The 21669-nt window shown below is 35.4% G+C and overlaps 1 protein-coding gene across 4 annotated transcripts in view; it reads right to left on the bottom strand.

Moving 5' to 3' along the window:
* Window positions 1–21669, bottom strand: part of SRBD1 (S1 RNA binding domain 1) — a 229588-nt gene that overhangs the window by 81127 nt on the left and 126792 nt on the right. For 2 of the 4 annotated variants that reach the window (XM_022573933.2, XM_022573934.2), the window contains exons 16-17: window positions 17726–17808; window positions 7052–7081 (exon numbers count right to left, since the gene is read on the bottom strand). In XM_022573933.2, the coding sequence (XP_022429641.2) occupies window positions 7052–7081; window positions 17726–17808 (113 nt within the window). The remainder of the gene's footprint in view (window positions 1–7051; window positions 7082–17725; window positions 17809–21669) is intronic. The other 2 variants (XM_022573935.2, XM_022573936.2) reach the window with 1 other exon arrangement.

The following is a 21669-nucleotide window of genomic DNA, read 5'->3' as shown; positions in this document are numbered from 1 at the left end:
AATTTGCACATCTTTTCTTTATAACAATAATTTTTGTCCACATAGATTTTGGGCAGCTAAAATTTAATATACCATTAAATAATTTGGGGATGAAGTTCTTAAAATTACAACTAAATTCTCTTCCCCTGACACCCAAATAGTAAAGTGCTTCTAAAATGGATCATCTGTGATTCATTTGATCGAATTATGTACCTGAGTACTACTAAGACAACAGATTTTGGCTAATAGGGCCCTAAGAATATATGCACAGCTGCACATATAAAAATATTCATCTTTACACCCCATCACATCCTACCTGTTCCAGTTAAGCCATACATAACCTTTTAATTTTGGACTCCAACTTCATGGTATAGTTCATGTGTTAAGATAAAGAATTAATTCTTGCCCTGATACTAATAGTAATTAAATAGTTTAAAGTAGCTATTAGAAAATGAAATGTCATTCTCATGGTATATTAAAACACACATGCAAATTCAGAACATTTCATATTCTGCTAATAATCTTAAGTACTGACCACTAGCCACCTGGTGAAATCATTGTTAGTCAAATTCCCACTGACGTTTGGGATCATCTGGCTACGAGAGATCAAGCAATTTTGACACATTCTTTTAAAGTAAACTATTTCTATGATTTATGCTTTTAGAAAAAAGTATATGTGGATTTCTAATGAAAGATAGAGCATAAACACATGCAAATAGAAATAAAAACTATATATATATATATATACATATACTTTTCTCAAAATTTTACGTTTTACAAATTGTAAAGTATTCCCTTTTGTAGTCACACCGTCTATAACAAAAAAGCACTCTTCCCACATTACTTTATCTTTAAAAATACATATTTATATAGAGAAAGACTATCATTTATGTAATGCCTCTGAGATCAAAGAGAAAAAATTACTAAAAATATTCTAAATTCCATTTTAATCTTAAACCTATCAAAGGAAGAAGAAATTGTTACATTACTTTGGAGTTTATGAAAATAAAAATTCGTGGCACCATAGTTTTTAAAGGGATTTTTTTTTTGAAGTAACTGCACTGTGAAAAGATTCATTAAGAGAGAAACTTTTCCATTCCTAGAGAAGCTGCGATTTAATCATGATTAGAAACCCTTTTTGCTCTATTTTGAAGAATAAAACTAAATGAAGCAATAGAAACCTCACCTTTCTGGCTTGTTTTCTTAAAACCCAGGGTTACTCTTATTTCAAAATGGACCTCACTCAGCATAATCCAGATTGAAAGGGGTTTGTTTATAAAATGTCCTCGATAGGTTCTCTTTAGGGTAAGAGGCACATTCAGCTTTTTTTTTTTTTTTTTTTTTCAGCTAGTAAAGCTACCCAGGAGGCTGAAACATCACCTTGGACTCTCAGAATTTAACTTTCCTTTCATTCTTGGCTTCGACACTGGAACAGGATTGTAAGAAGACAGAAAAAGAAGGAACAAAGGAACAAAACCATGTCCTTCCACACCAAAAAAAAATCTATCCTGCTGCCCACATCAGTGCTGCCTAACTACACTCAGGAAAAGAGAACAAAGGAAAGAAAAGAAAGAAAAAAGAAAAAGGAAGGAAAGGAAGGAAGAGAGAAAGGGGAAAGAGGAAGGAAGGAAAGAAGGAAGGGAGGGAGGAAGGAAAGGAAGGAAGGAAGGAGAGAGGGAGGAAGAGAGAGAAAATGAGAGAATACAGAACCCTTTTCTGATTGGCAATAGTCTACAAGACGGGGAAGTTACACTGAAACTCCCTCATTAGAAAACACACACAAGACACCCTCTACATTCCCTCAAGCCTGAAATGAATTTCAGAAACCTCTTCAGGCATCTTTCTTTTATTACAACCCACATTCATATTTCAGTAGAATCACTACAGGGGAATCACTAATTTTTTATCTAAACTATGACGTTTTGGCAAATGCTATATAACCAACTATAAATCTACAACAAGCCTCAAATACTAAAGACTTGGTAATTATATGATGAGAAACAGCTTGATTATGGGCGAGGCAAGGCAGGCTGTCAACAAACAAACAGCTGTTTCTTATTGACAATCCATAACCAGATCATGCATCCCAACCAAGTGAGGAGTTTGTTTCTGTTGTTGCTGTTGTGTTTGTTTTTGACTGTTCTACCCTCTTCCCCTCCCACCTCCAAAATACTGAGTCAATTTAAACATTAGATGTGAACCACAACAGAAGAATCAGATATGCAAGGATAACAAGTAAAGCACTACAGACTTACAAAACATTCTCTAGGTAATAACTAACAGAAGTTTAAAGTGTACTTTCTAATTCAACTTCAAATGCCTATCTTTCCCTGTGCAACACGTCCTGTCATTACTATTTATATGAGGCAGCTCAGGCAATGGGACTGTTTCCTCATTCCTGGATTATGAGCACAGCAACGCCGCCACTCTGATCCTTTGTTCTGGAAGTTTTCCTTGCAGATTCTTCCGTCCTCCCTTTTAGCAGAAGGCAATGAACATGCTTATACCTGCTAGTGTGAACTAAATGACCTCTAAGGTCCCTTGTGACTTGAAATTAAATGATTCTAGGAATACTTGAGAAGCTTAGCATATGAATAAATAATAGAAATAAATAGAACCTTAACACAAAGGTTTAAAAAAAACCCCACCAACATAAATGGAATCTGTTTATTTGATAGTTCCATCATATGAAATAAAATGCACCTTTGGGCATTTTCATATATATGTGAAATATATACCTGAAATATATATATTCCTTTTAACATTCAGAAACCATACAGATAACCTTATTTTATTTTCCAACAAGGCATGAAGAAGTAAAATTAGTTTCCCAAGGTCACAAAGCAAATGCAGCTAAACCAAAACAAGACCACAGCTCCCTTTGACAAACTGGGGCTTTGTGTTCCATTTCACTGAACCACACTGAAATGAGGAAAGGACCAGTGAGAACGTTTACACAATTTCAGTCTAAGGTAAGTTCCCTTTAAACACACCCTGAATTATAACTACGCAACTGCAAGGGGGGGCATATGTCAAAGAGCATAGTTATGTGCCCTAGGTATGACTAACCAAGTATTTTAATCTAGAATCCAAATTTCCTTTGCAAACTTAATGATAAATACAGAATTTCTCTACAAGAAGGTATCTCCTGTCTCACTCTCAACTACAGTGTTCCACTTTATTTAAAACCACATCCTTACCATAATTTTTAAATCTCAATCCTTTAAAAAGTAACCAAACCATGATGAAAACAAATGCACATGGTGTCAAACATATGTCTCTTGGAATGTGCAAAACAAGGTTTCATTCTACTAGTAAGGATACCTGAAAGTTTGAGAAGCCCAACCAATGTCATTAAAATTAAGTCTTGCCTACAATCCAATTCCTTTTAAAATTAAATTCTTACCATAGTCTGTGACCATGGATGGTCATAACTAATCACTGTGGCTGAATCAGTCTCAAAGTGGACACGTTCTCACCAGGACTGACAGCACGTGATGACTAAATAACAACATAACCAGGGGTGCCAGTGTCCCCTCCCAGTCCACCCTGTTTACATAAACCACAGGCCTGGACCTCCCTCCTCTACACTGTCTCTAAACTATACAAATAATGTTTCTTCTGGCCTTTGCCAACTCGCTGGGGAAGCGCTATGAGGGAATGACATAATTTTTAGAGGAAATTTAGGGCTCTGAAGAGATATGTGGTGTGTCACTCCAAAGAAGCAGAGAAAAAATATAAAACTGACTGTCATCCTTACTTTCATAGAGCCTTGTAATATGCCAGGTATAAAATGCTTTAATGAATTCTTATCAGTTAAGACTGATTGATTTCTGAGTCCTTCTGTTTGTAAGTGGTTGACACTTGGCACATCTGGAAAACGAAGGGGTCTTTCAAAAATACTGCCAGGAAGATGACCTATTTTCCATCAGGTTCACATCACCAGATGATGCTGGATATGGCACAACTCCAGAGAAAACAACCTTTTCTTGGTCTCTCAGTGGCTGTTGCTATGAGCATACAACAAGTGCTTTATACCCCTACAAGCTCATCAGGTGGATGGCTGTTCTGTTAATTTCCTTCTAGAGTGTGTGTACTTCTAGGTGACATGATATCCTCACCTTCTCCCATAATCACCCTCCACTTCCAAACAAACATTTGTCAGAGACTGTTTTACCTAAGATTGATTTTCTTTTCTACTACAGCATTTGTTTATAAATGCATCCAACAAAAGGGAAGAACAACAGGTGCCTCACTTTTTCTTAACTCATATCTGATACCAGATAGCTATCCTCATTGGTGGAGGGGTAAGCAGATTGACTTATTTATGGAGTTCTCCTCTGAGGTATATGTGGGCTACCTGGAAGCCGTAAAGATGTTACCCACTTCCCTAATACTCTAACACATGAGCCCCCTTCTTTTTCCCCCCCTACTTAACTTGCAGAACTATTTAGATCATTCACATTCATTAAATACCCAAAATAAAATAAAGGAAAAAATTTCAAGTTTAAAGTTGGACAAAAACCTTACAGGGGAAAAAAAGGAAGAAACCATTTTGTAGATAAACTTCATGCTCTGGTGCTGAAAGTTAAGGTCCACAAATCAAAAAGCAGTCATTTCTACAGAGCTAGGCTTTTCCACCGCTCTCTCAGTGAATCACGCTGTGGTTAGTTGAAAGTGCTGTTCACGTAATAAATTAACCACCTCATTTCCTTCATCACCAAAATATACATAGCACCCCCATACAGATTTGTTTTAATAAAAGTAATAAAGCAAGCCCAGAGGTTATGGCTGTTATGACACAATCACACCTCTGAGATTTAAAAACACTCACTTGCACATCATGCCTCAAAAAGTCTTTGCAATCCGCCCTCCAATGAAATCTAACTGCACTCATACTCTCTGGCCCCATTTATTCCAAATAAATAATGAACAAAAGCCTTGTATATGGCAGGAGAAAATTCTCCCTTTCAATTATACATTTGAAAAGAAAATACATCTTTTTTAATAATACTGTACAATAAACAGCTTGGGTAGCCTGATCTAGGTTATTAAAGAAAATATATCACCAGAGGGACTCCCCTAGTGGCACAGCAATTAAGAGTCCACCTGCCAATGCAGGGGACACGGGTTCAAGCCCTGGTCCAGGAAGATCCCAGATGCTGTGGAGCAACTAAGCCCGTGCGCCACAACTACTGAGCCTGCGTTCTAGAGCCCGTGAGCCACAACTACTGAGCCCACGTGCCACAACTACTGAAGCCCATGCGCCTAGAGCCCATGCTCTGCAACAAGAGAAGCCACTGCAATGAGAAGCCCACGCACGGCAATGAAGAGTAGTCCCCACTCACCACAACTAGAGAAAGCCCGGGCGCAGCAATGAAAACCCAACGCGGCCAAAAATAAATAAATAAATAAATTTATTTAAAAAAAAGAAAGAAAGAAAATATATCACCAGAGTTAACAGTGCACAAAGAAGGCAGCCAACTAGCCTACTATCTCACCCAAAACCAAAGATATCTTCTAAAGTTAATTGTTCAAAAAGAAAAACAACCCGTGTTTATTTCTGTGGAAGTGAGAAACAATCTTCATTCTATATAAATCCAGGCAAATTAGTTTTTCTTACCTGTAATGCTATTTAAAATTATTGAGAAAAACCCAGGGAAAAAGACCTCTCATCGATATAATTTTTCCTCAATACAGACTTTTCTCCTTAGAATTCCTTTCCATGATCACCAGAAGAAAGACATTGTAACACAATTGTCCATAGCATAAGAGATTTGCTGGACAAATGTGCCATGAGTGAACTCATACCATAAATGAACAAGGCCCATTTTCCTGTGTCTGCACCACATTACAATCACTTTGCAGACAGTTCATTTCTGACCTAAATTCTATCAAACTCACAGTCCTTTCTATAGGATCATGCATTTAATGCATATTATTACTATGATAATGATGAAGCCTTCCCCTTGAATTTAAAATATAATATAATCTTACTAGTAATTAAATTTATCTGTGCTATTCTTAAAGCCCACGATCAACACCCACCTCCAACACACATATTTAGAGGAATGAGTTGATCAACATTCCTGAACAATATCAGATATATAGAACATAGTTTTTAAATTCTCGGAAGTGGCCTTCCTAATATTTACACATTTTATTTCTCTTCCCAATCGCTATAATTATCTAGCACAATCCTTACATCTGAGTTTTCAATAATTCTTTCTAATATGAACATTATTATGTTATACAGATAGTAGTGTTTTGCACTGAGTAAAGAATTACATCTCAGGTTCTCTCTTTAGTATGCTAAACAATTATCCACACATAATTATATACAAATATTCAGCAAAATAAATAGTAATATCTATATGAATGCCAGAATTAAACATCTTTGCAATAATCGTATTTTTAGTCTGTAGGCTATCCATCCACATACAACCAATATCAGACCTAACCAGTATACTAAAAAACTCCTTAGAGCTCTGTGGAGAACAAAGATGAAATTTTAAAGAATTTCCATAAGCTTACATTTTAATAGATAATTTCACTTTAAAGGAAAGAGTCTATTCTGATGAACTCCATGGCAACAAAGATTTTTCTTTGATAAGGATATTATACTGTATTAATCATAGATCCTTAGAAATACTGATTTACTAATTTAATCACAATCAAAGAACATTCCTATATAAGTGCTCCCTCTGATCTGTCCCGGTAAAAATTATTTCCATAGGGAAAAGGATGTGTGTTGTCGGGAAGAAAGAAATGAAGAGATACGTGCTATGAAGACTAGTTCTTTCATCCCCAGCAATCCTTTACATTCCAGAGCCATTCTCACTCCACATGGCTATTCTAATGTTCTCTGCTCCTTAAGTTCTCACTTTTCCCGAAAAGAGATTCATTAAAAAAAATACTAGTAACCAACATTTCAAGTTTACCAAACAAAATTTTTAAGTGAGAGGGTATAAAATTTTATGGTGCGTTCACAACAGAGTGAAAAATATAATAAGTGAGCAACTATACCGATAATCTACCATTCGTTCATTCATTCAGCAAATACAATACTTACTGAGTATCTATGTGTGCCAGGTCCTGGGAGCTGTGGATAGAGGTGGAAACACCTTGTCCTCATATGAGAGTTTAAATTCCATTAGAGGAGAGACAGTAAACAAAAGAATACTATGATTTCAGCAATTTTAAAACTAGCAGCTGTTTCTTTGGGGTGGGGGATGAGGCGTATACAACAGTAGGCTCCTACTTCAAAGAGAAAAAAAATGTTCAACCCCTCCCAGTCCTGCTCTCTTCCACTTCTTCCCAGTCACCCACCACCCCAGGACCTTCTCTCTTCTGAACTCTTGTCCATTTCCTTCCTTAGCCTATTTCTTAGGTAAGCTGTGGGTGTCATCTCCTCAGGCATCTCTCTCTAGCATCTTCAACTTCTCCCTCTCTGTTTCTACTTCCTTCCTATAAACATTTAAACACATTTAAATCCTGACCTCCTTTGAAAATTCTCTCCTTTAAAGATCTGTATATACCTGTCTCTAAGTGCTCACCTTTCATTCAGTCCTCAATCTACTTCTGACTTCTGCCTCCACTACTCCAATGAAATTATTCTTGTTAGGGTTACCATCAACATTAAAAAATAATAAAACATGAAAGACACATTTTCAGTTCATATCCTACCTTTATTTTTTTCAGTGTTTTACAATATCGATTTTTGCTTCTCAAGCTCTCATCCCCCTTAGATACTGGCATGTCCTGATTTTCCTTCTGCATTACAAATATTGTAATGTGAATTCAAAACACCTGGAAATCTTGTTAAACTCAGATTCTGATTCAACGGGTCTGGGGTACGGCCCAAGAGGCTTTCAGTAGGGTCTCTTGCTACTCAAAGTATAATCCTCAGACAAACAGCATTGGTATCACCTGGGAGTCTATTAGAAACGCAGAATCTCATGACCCACCTTAGACCAACTGAATCAAAATCTGCATTTTAACAAGACCTTGTGAAGGGTTTTTTTACATTCAAGCTTGAGAAGCATTAGAGACCAGTGGTTCTCAAACCTTAGCCATTAAAACGCAGATTCCAGTGCCCCACCCACAGAATTTGTGATCCTATATGTCTGGGAAGGGAGTGCAAGAATTTGCATTTCTAACAAGTTCTCAGATGATATTGATGCTGCTGGTCCAGGGACTGTACTTTAAGAAGCAATGGTTCTCAACCCTGCCAGTACATTAGAATCACCTGTGGAATTTTAAAAAGTTTGTTGATGTCTAGGGCCCACCCCAGACCAATTAAACTAAAATATCTGGGGAGGTAGTGTAGGCTAGGATTATTAAAAGCTCCCTTGCCTAATCTTAAGGTTTCTAATTCAGGTAATTTAGGAGTCTGTTGGTTGTGGGGGTGTAGTGGTGAAAAGAAAATAGTATAGGATGAATGCTAGTCATATTATGGTAACATTATTACAACACATTATATTATAACCCCTTAAACATCTGTTCTACCCAACTCTGCCCTGTAAATAAACACTAGAAGTCATAACGGTCTACAGGTTTGTCTTAGGCCATGTCTCTGAAATGACCATTTCAGGTAATGCAGCAAAGCAAATGATATTTAATTCTTAAAATTCACAGAGAAGAATCCAATATTTGTGAAATGAAAAAATATAGTGTTAAAACTCTGCATTAAAGAGTATTTGATTTGCTGTGAAATTAGTCTTAAAGATGAAAATTTGAAAGAATATTATGAAGAGAAATGTAACCTAGTATTAAAAGTATTTTTTCATTTTCACTGGAAAATGAAAATAGCTTTATTATTTTTCTGGTTACATAAATCCTCACAGTAAAATACACACACACACACCAACATATAAGGCAGAAACTAAAACCAACTGAAAGCCAAAGTTCCTGAGATAAAACACATTTATCATTTGACCCAGCTTTCTTGCATCTTTTTATAAAATTTGATTTACTTAACAAGAAAGTTATAAAGTATAAAGGACACCATGTACCCACCAAACAGCCTAAGAAATACAATATACAGTTGAAACTCCTGTTATACCCCTCCCCGTTCCCATTCCCCTCCCATCTCATGCCCCACTCAAGGTAACCACTACCTTAGATTCCAGTACTTATTTCTATATTCTTACTTTATACATTGGTATTCATAAATAGTACACAGTATTATTTTTCATATTTAAAATTTTTATACCAATCATAAAATACATATTCTGCAACTTGCTTTCTCTCTTAATATTGTATCTTATGAGGTTTATCCATATTAATATAGGTAGCTCTAATTGGGTCATCTTTGCTCCTATGTAATATTCTACCATCTGAGTATACTACAGTTTTATTTTCCTGTTTTCCAGATGAGGGACATACTGTTTCCAAATTTTTACTACTATAAATAGTGCTTCAGTGAATTTCTTGTACATGTCTTCTTGTGCACATGAGAGTTTTTCAAGGCTATGAATATCTAGCAACAAAATTAAGTTGAAGAGAATCCCAGTCTCTCAATTTACTAGTTTCCAGTTGCTCTCCAAAGAGGCTGTGCCAGTTTAGACTTCTACAAATAATGTGTAAGATTCCCAATGCTCCATATTGTTGCTAACATCCAAACTGTCAGACTAACTTTTGACAACCTGAAAGGTTTCCCATCGTGGCTTTAGTTTGCATTTCCCCAATTATTAATCAGAGTGATAATTTTTTTCACATTTTTATTTTCTGTGTGTGTCTCCTCTTCTGTCAGTTGCCTGTTCACGTCCCTTGCTATTTTTCTGTGGAATTGTTTTTTTCTCTTAATTTATAGCAGATCTTCATAAATTATGGATCCTTTGTAGGTTTTATGTGATGCAAATACCTTCTCCCTGTCTGTGGATTTTCTATGTACTGTTTTCTGATTCAGAGATGTTTTAGATTCTAATGCAGAGCTTAAAAATCTTTTCCATTATGGTAGGTAGTACCTTTAGTGTCATGTGTAATTTTTTTTCAATCATTCATGATAAACCTAGTTTAAAATACTGTGAAAATACTTTAAAGTTTTAGAAATCCTAAAAGTGATTTTTGTGCCGATGTATGAAACCAGAAGGTGAACTTAAGTAGAAACGGAAATTGATCTAGTTTCATTGTCCAACGTCAATGACATACAAAGAGTAAGTAAACAAAAGACAAAGGTAATTACCTATTTCATTGTTAATAATTTAAGGTATTATTGGTAAAAGGTTTTTCAAACCACACCAACATTTCACATTTCTTTTAAAGATAAGTAATGATGGTGTTATACTAGGGTGTGTGCATATGTACATGGCTTATTACATCGTCAGTGATTTCTAAGAACCTGAGAAAACTATAGTTAATACCTCAACATAGGAAGCATATTTCAACCAGAAGTGAAAAAACATACCCAGAAAAGACATTTTAAAACTTTAAATTTAGGAATAACCAGGAAATTCTAATATATGAGTTCATGCTCCCAGTCAAGGTCAATTACTTGTTTTTGTTCAATTATAGAAACAGCTCAGTTATGGTCAAAAATAAATGAAATACCTAAATTGCAAGGCTAAGTTTGAATTTCATGCATAAATACCTGGTAAATCAGGGATTCAAGTACAGCCCGTATCCTGGGATTTACAGTTAAGGGACAAGATTGTAAAAACGTTTTTCAAGGAACTCATCTATGTGAATACTGCCCAATTTCTAGAACAACTTCCTCTATGTTTCTTTCACATTTGCGTTTTATCCATTTCAAAATATTGCTTTAGTATAGGGGGCAAAATCCAGGTAAAGTCATCTAAGTGGATATCCATGGGACAGGCTTTTTTCTATATTCCACTCTACAATAACACATAATTAAAGGATTAAAATGTTTAAAAAGATTTGGACAAACAATACAGGACAGATGAGAATCCTTATTACCCTTTACATACCTAAACTAAAACATTTCATAATCCCTACAATATTAACTATAAAATAGGTTTTAACAGAGTAATGTCACCACTGAAGAGTTGGGTTATTTTAGTTTTGTTTAGTTTTTATCCAGAACTGATCCCACAGAGGCGGTAGGGAAATAAAATACAAATTCCCACCTTTGAGGTTTTATGATGAAAAACTGCAGCTGGGAAGATGATTTTCCTTTTACAGTGACTCCTCATTATACATAATAATGAGGAATAAAGATGGCCTGGATATAGAAAATCCACTAAGGGTTCCAGAAACTCATTTTGGAAAACCATTTCACTCTCTAATATCATCAAATGATCTAACAGAGAGGCACAAAGGAGGAAAGGGGACTGCCCTGTCTTTCCTACTTTACCATGCATACTCATTAACAAATACAGGTGTAAATGAGCATGAAAGTATCTAAAACACAGTCCAAAGAAGAAATAAATAGCAAGTAAATCCAACTTACTCAAGTTGTACTCTCAGGATATGACAAGGCCAAGCTAAACCATCATTCCCCATGTCCCACAGAACTCAACAGAGCCAACCCTGCATCATCCTGCTCTCACCCTGGAGTGTTTTCTTGGGAGTAACACCAAGCCACTTTCCAGCAAAGTCTTTAGGGGTCAGTTAGGGATATGCTGTCATTCGACCACACTGGCTGCCTCTCTCTCCAGAAATAATGACAGGCATGTGTTTTTGAAATCAGCTCTCCCCATTTTCTAAGACAAGGACTGGAGTGCTGCCTTGAGCATTTTAGCTGTTATTAAACCAAAAGTATTTTAGTTTCTATTGAAATAATATTATAGCTTCTATTATTTCATCTATTTAACATTCCTTGAACAGCTTTCATTTTTAAAATAAGCACTGTTTGTCCGGCTACTCATAATTTAAATCAGAATAAATGTAAGTATTAAATTTATACTAAAAGCACTTAAAGGTCCCAACTAAAAAGAAATCCAGCCCCACTCTGGTTGTACCGGAAGTCTATTGTATCAAGGTTTAAAATTAAGTGGCCCATCGGCTAGGAAATGGAAACAGATATTTGTTTTACAGCACATTTTTCCTAATACATAATCACTATAAGAAGTTTGAAAAAAAGTAAAAAAAAAAAAAAAAAAAAAGAAAGGAAAGGAAAAGAAAAGATTCCCTAATCACACCACCAACAAAGATATAAATATCAGTCACCAGCCAGTTACCTTTTTCTTCAATGTAAATGCACATCTCTAGTTCTAAAACACAAATTGGTTTAATTCTGTATCAACAACTTTATTGCAATTTAAAAATATGTCAAGAGCAATTTCTCATGTCATTAAATCGGCCTGGAAAGCCTAAATTTTTAATGGTTGTATAAATATTTCAACTGGTGGATATACCATAACTCATTTAACTATTTTCCTATTGTAGCTGCTTCCAACATTTTGCTGTAACAGCAAACTTGTATGTGAATTTTAGAAATAGTTCTTATTACTGCCTGAGAAGAGACTCCTAAAGGAAGAACTACCAGGTCAAAGGGATGCCTTTTCTTAAAGTGCATCTTGACTGGTATTAACTATTTGCTAGAAATAACAATTTACACTTCCACCAGCAGTGTTTGTGAATGCTCATTTCACTGTACCCCTCTTACTTGTACAGATATTTATCATTTTATTACAATTTTACTCGACTGTTAGGTTGAAATAATAACCCCTTGTCTAATTTGGGTTTGTTTGATAAAGAGAGAAGTTTATATTTCATCCATGGTGAATGGTATGTAGAGGCTCTTTGTCAATGTTTTGTAAATGTTTTATATAAACCAATATATAAACGTGTACAAATCAACAAGAAAATACCAAATTCTAATAATAAAATATGTACTAGTTATATGTACATGTATATTTGTGGCCAATAACTTCCCTACTTCATCATCTGTCTTTAAACTTATGTTACATAGCACAGCAAATCCACTCCTAGGTATATAGTCAAGAGAAATGAAAACATACATCATAAAAACTTGTACAGTTTTACTATACATCCATATCTCTCTAGATAAAAAGCCAATAGACTAGTTTTGGATGGATCCACTGAACAATGCTAGCTCACCTAAGAACTGAATATCTAATGATAATTTCTTGTTGCTCACTAACCAATACCTATTTAAAAATAAAATGCTAAATCTACCCACCCCAAATAAAATAAATTAAAATAAAATAAAAACTTGTACACAAATGTTCATAGTAGCATTATTCATAATGGCCCCAAAATGGAAATAACCCAAACTTCCATGAACTGATAAATGGATAAACAAAATGTGGTGTATATATCCAATGAGATACTATCACCCATAAAAAGGAATGAAGTTGTGATATATGCTACACTACGGATGAACCTTGAAAACATTATGCTAAAGGAAAGAAGCCAGTCACAAAAGGCCACATATTGTATAATTTCATTTATATGACAGATCCAGAATAGATAAATCAATAGATACAGAAAATAAATCAGTAGTTGCCCTAGGGCTGGGGAAGAAGGGAGCGCTGGAGAGTGACTGCTAATGGTTTCCTTTTGGGGTGATGAAAATGTTCAAAAATTAAGGGTAACAGTTTCACAACCCTATGAATATACTAAAAATCTTTGACTTGTACACTTTAAGTGGGTGAATTTATTCAAGTATGTATGTATGTATGATTTGTGATTATATCTCAATAAAGCTGTTTTTAAATGTATGTGTTGCTATGTTGTGGTCTATAAAGCTCCTACCAAGTGGACTTGTCTCTTACTCTAATTTTTACAAGTGTTTAATACTGCATATTTTTTGAAGCTATGTTGTTAGCATTCTATAATGCTCAGGGCAATTATACCTTCTTAGGATACTCTATCTGTAATTAATATGAAATGTTCCTCTTTGACCTGTTTAATGCATTTTGCCTTAAATTCTATTTCATCTCATGTTAACACTGCTGATTTTTTCATTCGTGTGTAATATTTTTCTCCAAATTTCAAATATCAAGGTTGCTTTTTTCTTTAGAAGTACCTCTTGCACATATACATCTTAGTGCTATATTTTATTTTTAAAAGTCTGAGATTCTATTCATAGGGGAATTTACCTACTACTATACTTTCACCTTTACCTATTACTATACTTATTCCTCTCATATACTTTTATTTACTATACTTTCTTATTTTCTTTTCTCTGCCTTTGGTTGGAATGATAAACTTTATTTTTTACTCTCATGATTTATATTAAATGTCCTATTTGTGGTTATTATTCATATATTTCAGATTATGTTGTTCTAAAAAATTGTAGAGTTAATCTATATCTGAATCTTTTTCCTGAAAAAGAATCCTAATACTTCATCACTTCTTTTTCTTATACCCTCTCATGTTGAGTTGATCTGATCCAGACTAATATATTTAAAGATGAACATTATAGTTAAAAAACTATGAGACTCAACAATACAGATACACTTTACTGGATATGTATGTATTGTAAAGCTCTCCACTGTTTCCTTACCTTGATCCTGTTTCCTCACAACATGCCTTTCCCTTCTTCGGACCTCCATTCCCCCTCCCCGCCCCATCCCCCCCGACCCTCCCTCCGACACTTTAGGCAGGAGTAATTCCATAAATAATTCTTTCAAAGAAGGTCTGTAACAACCAGAGAAGGTGAATCATTACAGATCCAAAAATGCTTTTATTTTCCTCTCACACTGAATTGCTGGTTTGCCTAAATATAGAATTATAGGTTCAAAATAAAATTTTTCTCACAACTTCAAAACTACTGCATTTCTATCTTCTATTACTTGTTTTTTACCAATAATAGGACTGATGTCAACTTGATTCTTTCCTTTGTAGATAAACTATGTTTGCTCTATGGAAGCTTTTAGTTAGTTCCTCCTTATTACTAGCATTCTGAAATTTCACAGGAAGGCATCTGAGTGTAGGTCTTTTGTTACTCTTTTACGCAGTATTCATTAGGCCTTTTCAAAAGACTTGTCTGTCAACTGGAGAAATTTCATTCTATTATTTCTGTGATTATAACTCCCCTTCACTCATTGTTTATTTGAACCTTCTGTTAGATGAATGTTGAAGCTTTAGAAGGAGCTCTACATCATATGACTTTTTGTTCATGCTTCCCACCTTTTTCAGTTTAAGACTGCACTCTAAGGAATCTCTTAGCTCAATCTGCCAATTCATTAATTTGCTTTTAGCTGTGTCCACTCTATTTCACCTGTTTATGTGGGGTTTTCTTTAATCTTAACAATCATATTTTAAAATTCTTACATTGGTTTAATTTCATTCTATCCCATATTTGTTTTAGAAATGCAATAACCACTTATCTCTCTGTGAATGTTAATTTAACTTATTTCAGAGTCTGTTGCCTGTTCATTGTTTCTTTGGGTGTTATTTTTTTAAGTTTGATGCCTCATTTTTCTATCATAGGTTTTCCTCAAACATTTAGTGATTCTTGGCATCAAGATTGTTTCAGAGTCCCTCGTTGTCTGTGTATGCTGTTTCTGTTAAGCACCATGTGCCTCGAGTGATAATGTGGGATATGATGCCAGGTGTCATGTACATGTCAGGAGCTCGTCCTGCCAGGAAGAGACTCCTTGGGCTTCCTGACAATCAAAAGTTACTTGAGGGATCACCCAGCCTCTCTGGCCTCTGTGTTATACTCAGTGCTTTAGCTGGGACTCACAGAATATTGAGGGAGGGGGGTCTCCACAGGCCTAGCCACTCTATACACACCTGCTTATCTAATCCTGCAGGTCCCCTCCCCACTACTTGAATATGATTCTGCTTTGAGAACCCTGCTGATCTATATATTTTCGGGTGTGGCTCTACCATGTTTCATTTTTCTGTGGATGTGATTCTTCAGGCTTAATATCTTTCAAGAGTTCCTCAAATTTCTACCCACTGATGGGACCCTTTCTTATTTTTCCCGGACTATTATCAATTGATTCATGTAAGTGAGTGTTTACATAGGTACAGATATATATGTACAACCTTTCTGTCATCTTACGGAATTTGGAGTTGTGCATATGCCAGTGGTGGTGGTAATGTAGTTAGAATATCATGAGCTCTGCCCACCATTTTGATCATTTTCTTAGTGTCATTATTTGCTAAATAGTCTGTACTCCAATGTTAATATGGCCATATCTCTTAATCTCAGACTTGTATATCCAACTCCTAGTTTCCTATATTTCTTACAGGCACCTCAAATTTAACATGTTCGAAACTGAATTACTAACCTTATCCTCACCAAATCTGCTCCACTCAGGCATCCTCAGGACCTTTGGAGCAAATTCTTCACAACTCCTTTTCCCTCACTATTACCAAGTAGTCCCTAAAAATAGATGTACCTTCTTTCCATTTCTACTGCCATTAACTTTGTCCAAGCCACCATTATCTTTCACTTGGAGTAGTCAGAGTCAACATTTAAAAATACAAATCAGATCACGGCATTCCTCTGCTTAAAACTCTTCCTTTACTTCTCATTGCTGTTGGAATGAATTCCAAACTGTTTTCACATTAAATGCTATCTCTGAATCCAAATCTGGAGACTAGGTCCCTGCTATTTACTTAAAGACCACTTTGATGCCAATAGGTTATTAGCCTCCTGGGCTCTATAAGTTTGACTCTCTCTTTCCTTTGTTTCACTAAGGAACCGAGGTATTCCATAACTTCCATAACTTCACCTTAAATTAATATAACTATAATTTCTCTTAACTATGATACCTATATCATAAAACTGCTATAAGAGGTATACTCTTTAGTTACTAGGCATTTTATCTATCTGTAGCTAGATCAGTCCCTTTAGGAAGCATCCTCGCCAGTGAACAAGTCCAGTTAAAGGTTTGGATGCCTCTTGGTCTAACTTGCTGTACAACGGGAAAACTCCAGTTAAGTCCCAATATATGGCTGGTTAGTCCAGGCTTTGACAGTGTGAGCCTGGGTAAAAATCCTAACTCCTCTAGGACACAGCTTCTTTTCCTGTCCGATGAGGAGGGTAGGGTTGTATGATCTCAAAAGTCTCTTCCATTTCTAGTGGCCACAGATTCCATGACTTCATATAATATTTCCTTAGAGAAAGTAGAGTACCTATCACTCAAATCTCATGAAAATTATATAGAGAGTAATATTCTATTTCAGGCTTAAGAAGAACTTTCATCAAAGAGAAAATAATTCAACTTGAGGTTTCTGGAGACCACTTAAGCCAACATGGATTCATTTTGCCAAGATTTAGTGCTGCCCTCAATTGCCTAAGGAACACAATCTCAAGAACTGAAACTACAGCAGCAACACCAAGAAGCACTATTACTACTACACAGTAACAAAAATGAAAGGCTTTAGCTCATACTGGGCAATGACCAAAAACTAACTATAATACTCAAATAGGAATGAAAACAGGAAAAAAAAAATCACAGTAGGTACCAAAGGCTTCTTCCTGAAAGATCAATAAAGATCAATAGCTCATACTGGTTTAGAAAAAGAGGCAACATACCCCCCTTTCTCCACACCCCTTCCATTTTTACAGCGACATTAAAAGGAGAGGCTCTTCAGATTAAGTTACTAGTCGTATCTAGAGTTTTAATAGTCTTTAAACTGATTATAGTCCATTATGAGCCTTACTCAAAATCATAAAGACCAAGAAAAAAAACCTCCCTCCTTCCTGAATAATTTATAACACCTAACTACCTTTCCACAAACTGTATAACCTTTGAAAATGGGAACTTATTCCCACTGACAATTACTATGCCAAGTTTGAGTACTGTCTCTGTACTGATGGATTTCACAAATTAAATGATCCACACTGCTTTACCTGATACATTCCAACTCCAATGTGCTTCGGCTCAATTTTCACTAGCTCAGCTAATGGATCTTGTACACGCCTTGCTATGGAAACTGAAAAAACAGAATCAGAAAACAAGTATGGCTTAATGTAAAAGCAGTATCCAGATAATTACTATTTTAGTTCCTCATAATGCATAGTTATCCCTCTTTATTCCTCCCCCCAAGGAGGCCAACAATTTAACCAAGTTTGAGTTCCTTTTTTTTTTCCACACAAAAAGTGAATGCAAAATTTCAGGATTAATTATGTCACCAGAACTCCTAGGTATTCCTGAGCACAAACACACTGAAAGGGTTATACATTTGGAAAAACAAATAAAACACTTAGTTGCTATATTTATACAATTACCTGTTCGTTCTTTAAATATAGTATAGTAGGGCACCTCACACTTTAAAGAACAAGTAGATATTTGTTTTACTTTTAAATAATCCTGCATTGCTATAAACATGATAACATTTGTACATTAAATATGCTTATTAGGACTAGATCCTGATAAAGATGAGTAAATGATAGAATCACATCTTATTGCAATCAGAGATCGTCAGTTGATTAGTGAATACTCTTGAATCACCTTGAATATGATTGCAAGATTAGTCTGAGAAGTGATCTGCGTCCCAACTGCTTGTTCCTAACACATGCACAGTCCTAATTACATCCCTTTCTTGACCATTACTTTCCATTTTTAAGAGACTTGAGAGTTAACTTTAAACACCCTTCGTGTCATGATTTTTATTTAGTCATCATTTATTATCATCTTTTTAAAAGCCATTGTTATTAACAAAATCTCATAACTAATTTAGCTTATAAGATAGATTTAGTTAGAGAAAAGAAATTTAGTTGCATTGAGTGTTTACAAATGAACAGCTTTTATTTTCTAAACACATGAAAGCTAGTCAGTGTCACCTACTCATACAGAAGGTCGGATGAAATATGAATTCATTAAGTAAAAACACTAAGGCCATTAAAGGAAACCCCATGCCTGTTTTCGTGTTAAACTGTTCAAGGTCTGGTAAAAGAAGCCAACTTCTTAGACGTAACTATCAGATCCTCCAGTCAGTGATTTGTGCCACCTCTCATCAGAGATAAGATCTACTGTGAACGTAAAGTTCACTGCACATTCAAGTCTTTTTCATATCTTTTATGATTACTGCTGACAGTGACAGTGGCAGCTTGCAAAGCAAGCTTAGAGAGCAATAAGCTGATGTTTTACAATCTGCCTATTTCTCCCACAGAAGAGATGGGGATTCCAAGGCCTTCACATACACCTTTCTCATCAAATCTCATAAAAAGTTAATTAGTGCAAGCATGCCAGGTTATAGGAGAAATGGTTTCCTTTAATAACCACATTTATAGTCATATGAAAACATATGCCACCAGAGAAATACCTGACATCCTCTAAAACCGAACAGTCAGGCCTCCATATCTGTGGGTTTCACATCCACAGATTCAACCAACTATGGATCAAAAATATTCGAAAAATAAGTTCCAAAAAGGAAAACTTGAATTTGATGCTCTCAGCAACTATTTATATTGCACTTACAACTATTTACGTAACATTTACATTGTATTAGGTATTATAAGTAATCTAGAGATGATTCAAAGTATATTGGAGGATGTGCATAGGTTATATGCAAATACTATGCTATTTTATATAAGGGACTTGAGCATCCTTGGATTTTGGTATCTGAGACGGGTCCTGAAACCAATCTCCTGTGGATACCAAGGGACAACTCAACTGTATTATTTCTTTATTCTAGCCTTTACATATATTATACAATAAGAGTGATTTTCAAACACGTACATACATTGCCAAAATACTTTCGGATTAAAAAAACAACCCACAACAGTAGACCAAGTTAAGGTAACAGGCATCAGAACGTTTGCTGTGTAGGAAGGCAATATTAGAAATTCAATAAAAGTATATCAACAATAGGTAAATCTCTCAAATCTACACCTTCAGGAAAACCCACATTATGAAAACCTAAACTTAGAAATTGTGTGAGTAGATCCCATATTTTAACATTTCTAAAATACACAAAAGGCTTTTAAACTATTTTCTACTGGATTCCCTCCTAACAGTTCACTGCCAGTGTATCCTTTGTTCATCCTAATATTGCTAAATATTAGCAACAATGGATTTAAAATGATGGCTTCTAGATGACATATTAATTCTACAATAAGTCCCAATGGCGTCTGGAGTTACACTGTACCCAGTAAACAACCCCCAACATAGATCTAATATTTCTAGAATTGGCATTTCACTTTCAGATGCTGTTCATTCTGTGTAGCATAGAAACCCAAGCATGGAAGAGATGGGAGGCAGGAGGAGGGAGAGAGATGAACATTGTTTAAAGTAGAATTCGAAAAGTAGTACGCTCAGGCTTTGGAGAAAAGATGGTGGTGTTTTCCTGCTGGCAGGATAATCAAGAGAAGGGTTATGCAATAAACAGTAATAATGATCAGGCTGACAACAGATTTCTGAAAGTAAGAGACAGATAAGTAGTTCAGGCAAAAGGAGTTTAATAGATCGCTGATAAAAAAAAAAAGAAGAGGGAGTAAGAATCATGGCCCGAAAACTTGGGGCACATTCATATTTTGAGACAGAAAAGAGAAGGAGGAAATGGTGAAAGAGGCAGAGAAGGAATGGTGAGGAAAGTATAGCAGAAAAAGTCAAAAAGACTTCTGGAACATGTTACTTATGTAACATGTTACCCTATGTCCCTATGTCCCCAAGTTTTTACTCCTAGGTACATACTCAAAAGAAATGAAAACATCGGTCTACATAAAATCTTGTACATGGATGTTCACAGCAGCATTATTCATAATAGCCAAAAAGGTGAAAACAACCCAAACATCCAACAACTGATAAATGGATGAATACAATGTGGTATACCTGTATAATGGTAAATTATTTGGCAATACAAAGGAATGGAGTACTGATATATGCTACAGCATGAGTGAACTTTGAAAACACTATGCTAAGTGAAAGAAGCCAGCCAATCACAAAAGACCTCATATTGTAATGATTCCATTTATATGAAATATCCAGAATAGGCAAATCCATGGAGACAGGAGATAGATTAGTGTTTTCCAGGGATTGGGAAGAAGAGGGGAAGGGGGACCGATTGCTAATGGGTATAGGGTTTCTAGGGGAGATGAAAATATTCTAAAATTGGATAGTGGCAATAGTTACACAGCTCTGACTGTACTAAAAAATGATGACATGTACTTTAAAAGGGTAAACTGTATGCTATGTAAACTATATCTCAGTGAAGTTGTTATGTATTTTTTAAATGCAGTTTGTCCAAATGTATGGCAAATATTGACTATTTTGCCCAGATGTAACGTCAACATTTCTCTGTATCACTGCGACTATTTACCACTGTTTAGGAAGTTCTAGTTAACGCAATTGGAAGAGAAAAGAAAGAAGGTATAATTACTCAAAAGACAGAAACCAGATTATTATTACTTGCAGATGATGACTGTCTACTTAGAAAACCCAAGCAAGTCAACTGAAAAAATATCAGAACTAATAAGATTTCAATCAGTTGGCTGGTGTCAAGACACCCAGACAAAAACTGATGCTCCACCATATGCCATCAACAACCAATAAGAAAATATCATGAAGGAGAATCCATTCACTGTCTGTGGTGTGTGTGTCTGTGTGTGTGTGTACTGCAGGTGAGTAAGAAAAATAAAATGTGCATAACCTGGACGAAGGTATAAATTTAATGGAATTTCACTGTATTTCTACAGAGTTTGAAAAATATTAGTTAAATGGCTCTAAAGTTTACATAGAAAGAAAGAAATGCACAGGACAAGTGCAATTAAAAAAAACATTAAGGCAAGTCATATTATAAGCCACAGTAATTGAGTCTTGCGTTGTAGCAGACTAGACAGACCAAGGAAAAAGG

This window comes from Delphinapterus leucas, chromosome 13 (assembly GCF_059928025.1).
Source record: "Delphinapterus leucas isolate spDelLeu-1000000601 "Yukka" chromosome 13, BTC_Dleu_Yukka2, whole genome shotgun sequence".
In the NCBI taxonomy this organism is placed as follows: domain Eukaryota; kingdom Metazoa; phylum Chordata; class Mammalia; order Artiodactyla; family Monodontidae; genus Delphinapterus; species Delphinapterus leucas.
The sequence above is the reverse complement of the archived record's forward strand: the minus strand, read 5'-3'. Positions and strand labels throughout refer to the sequence as shown.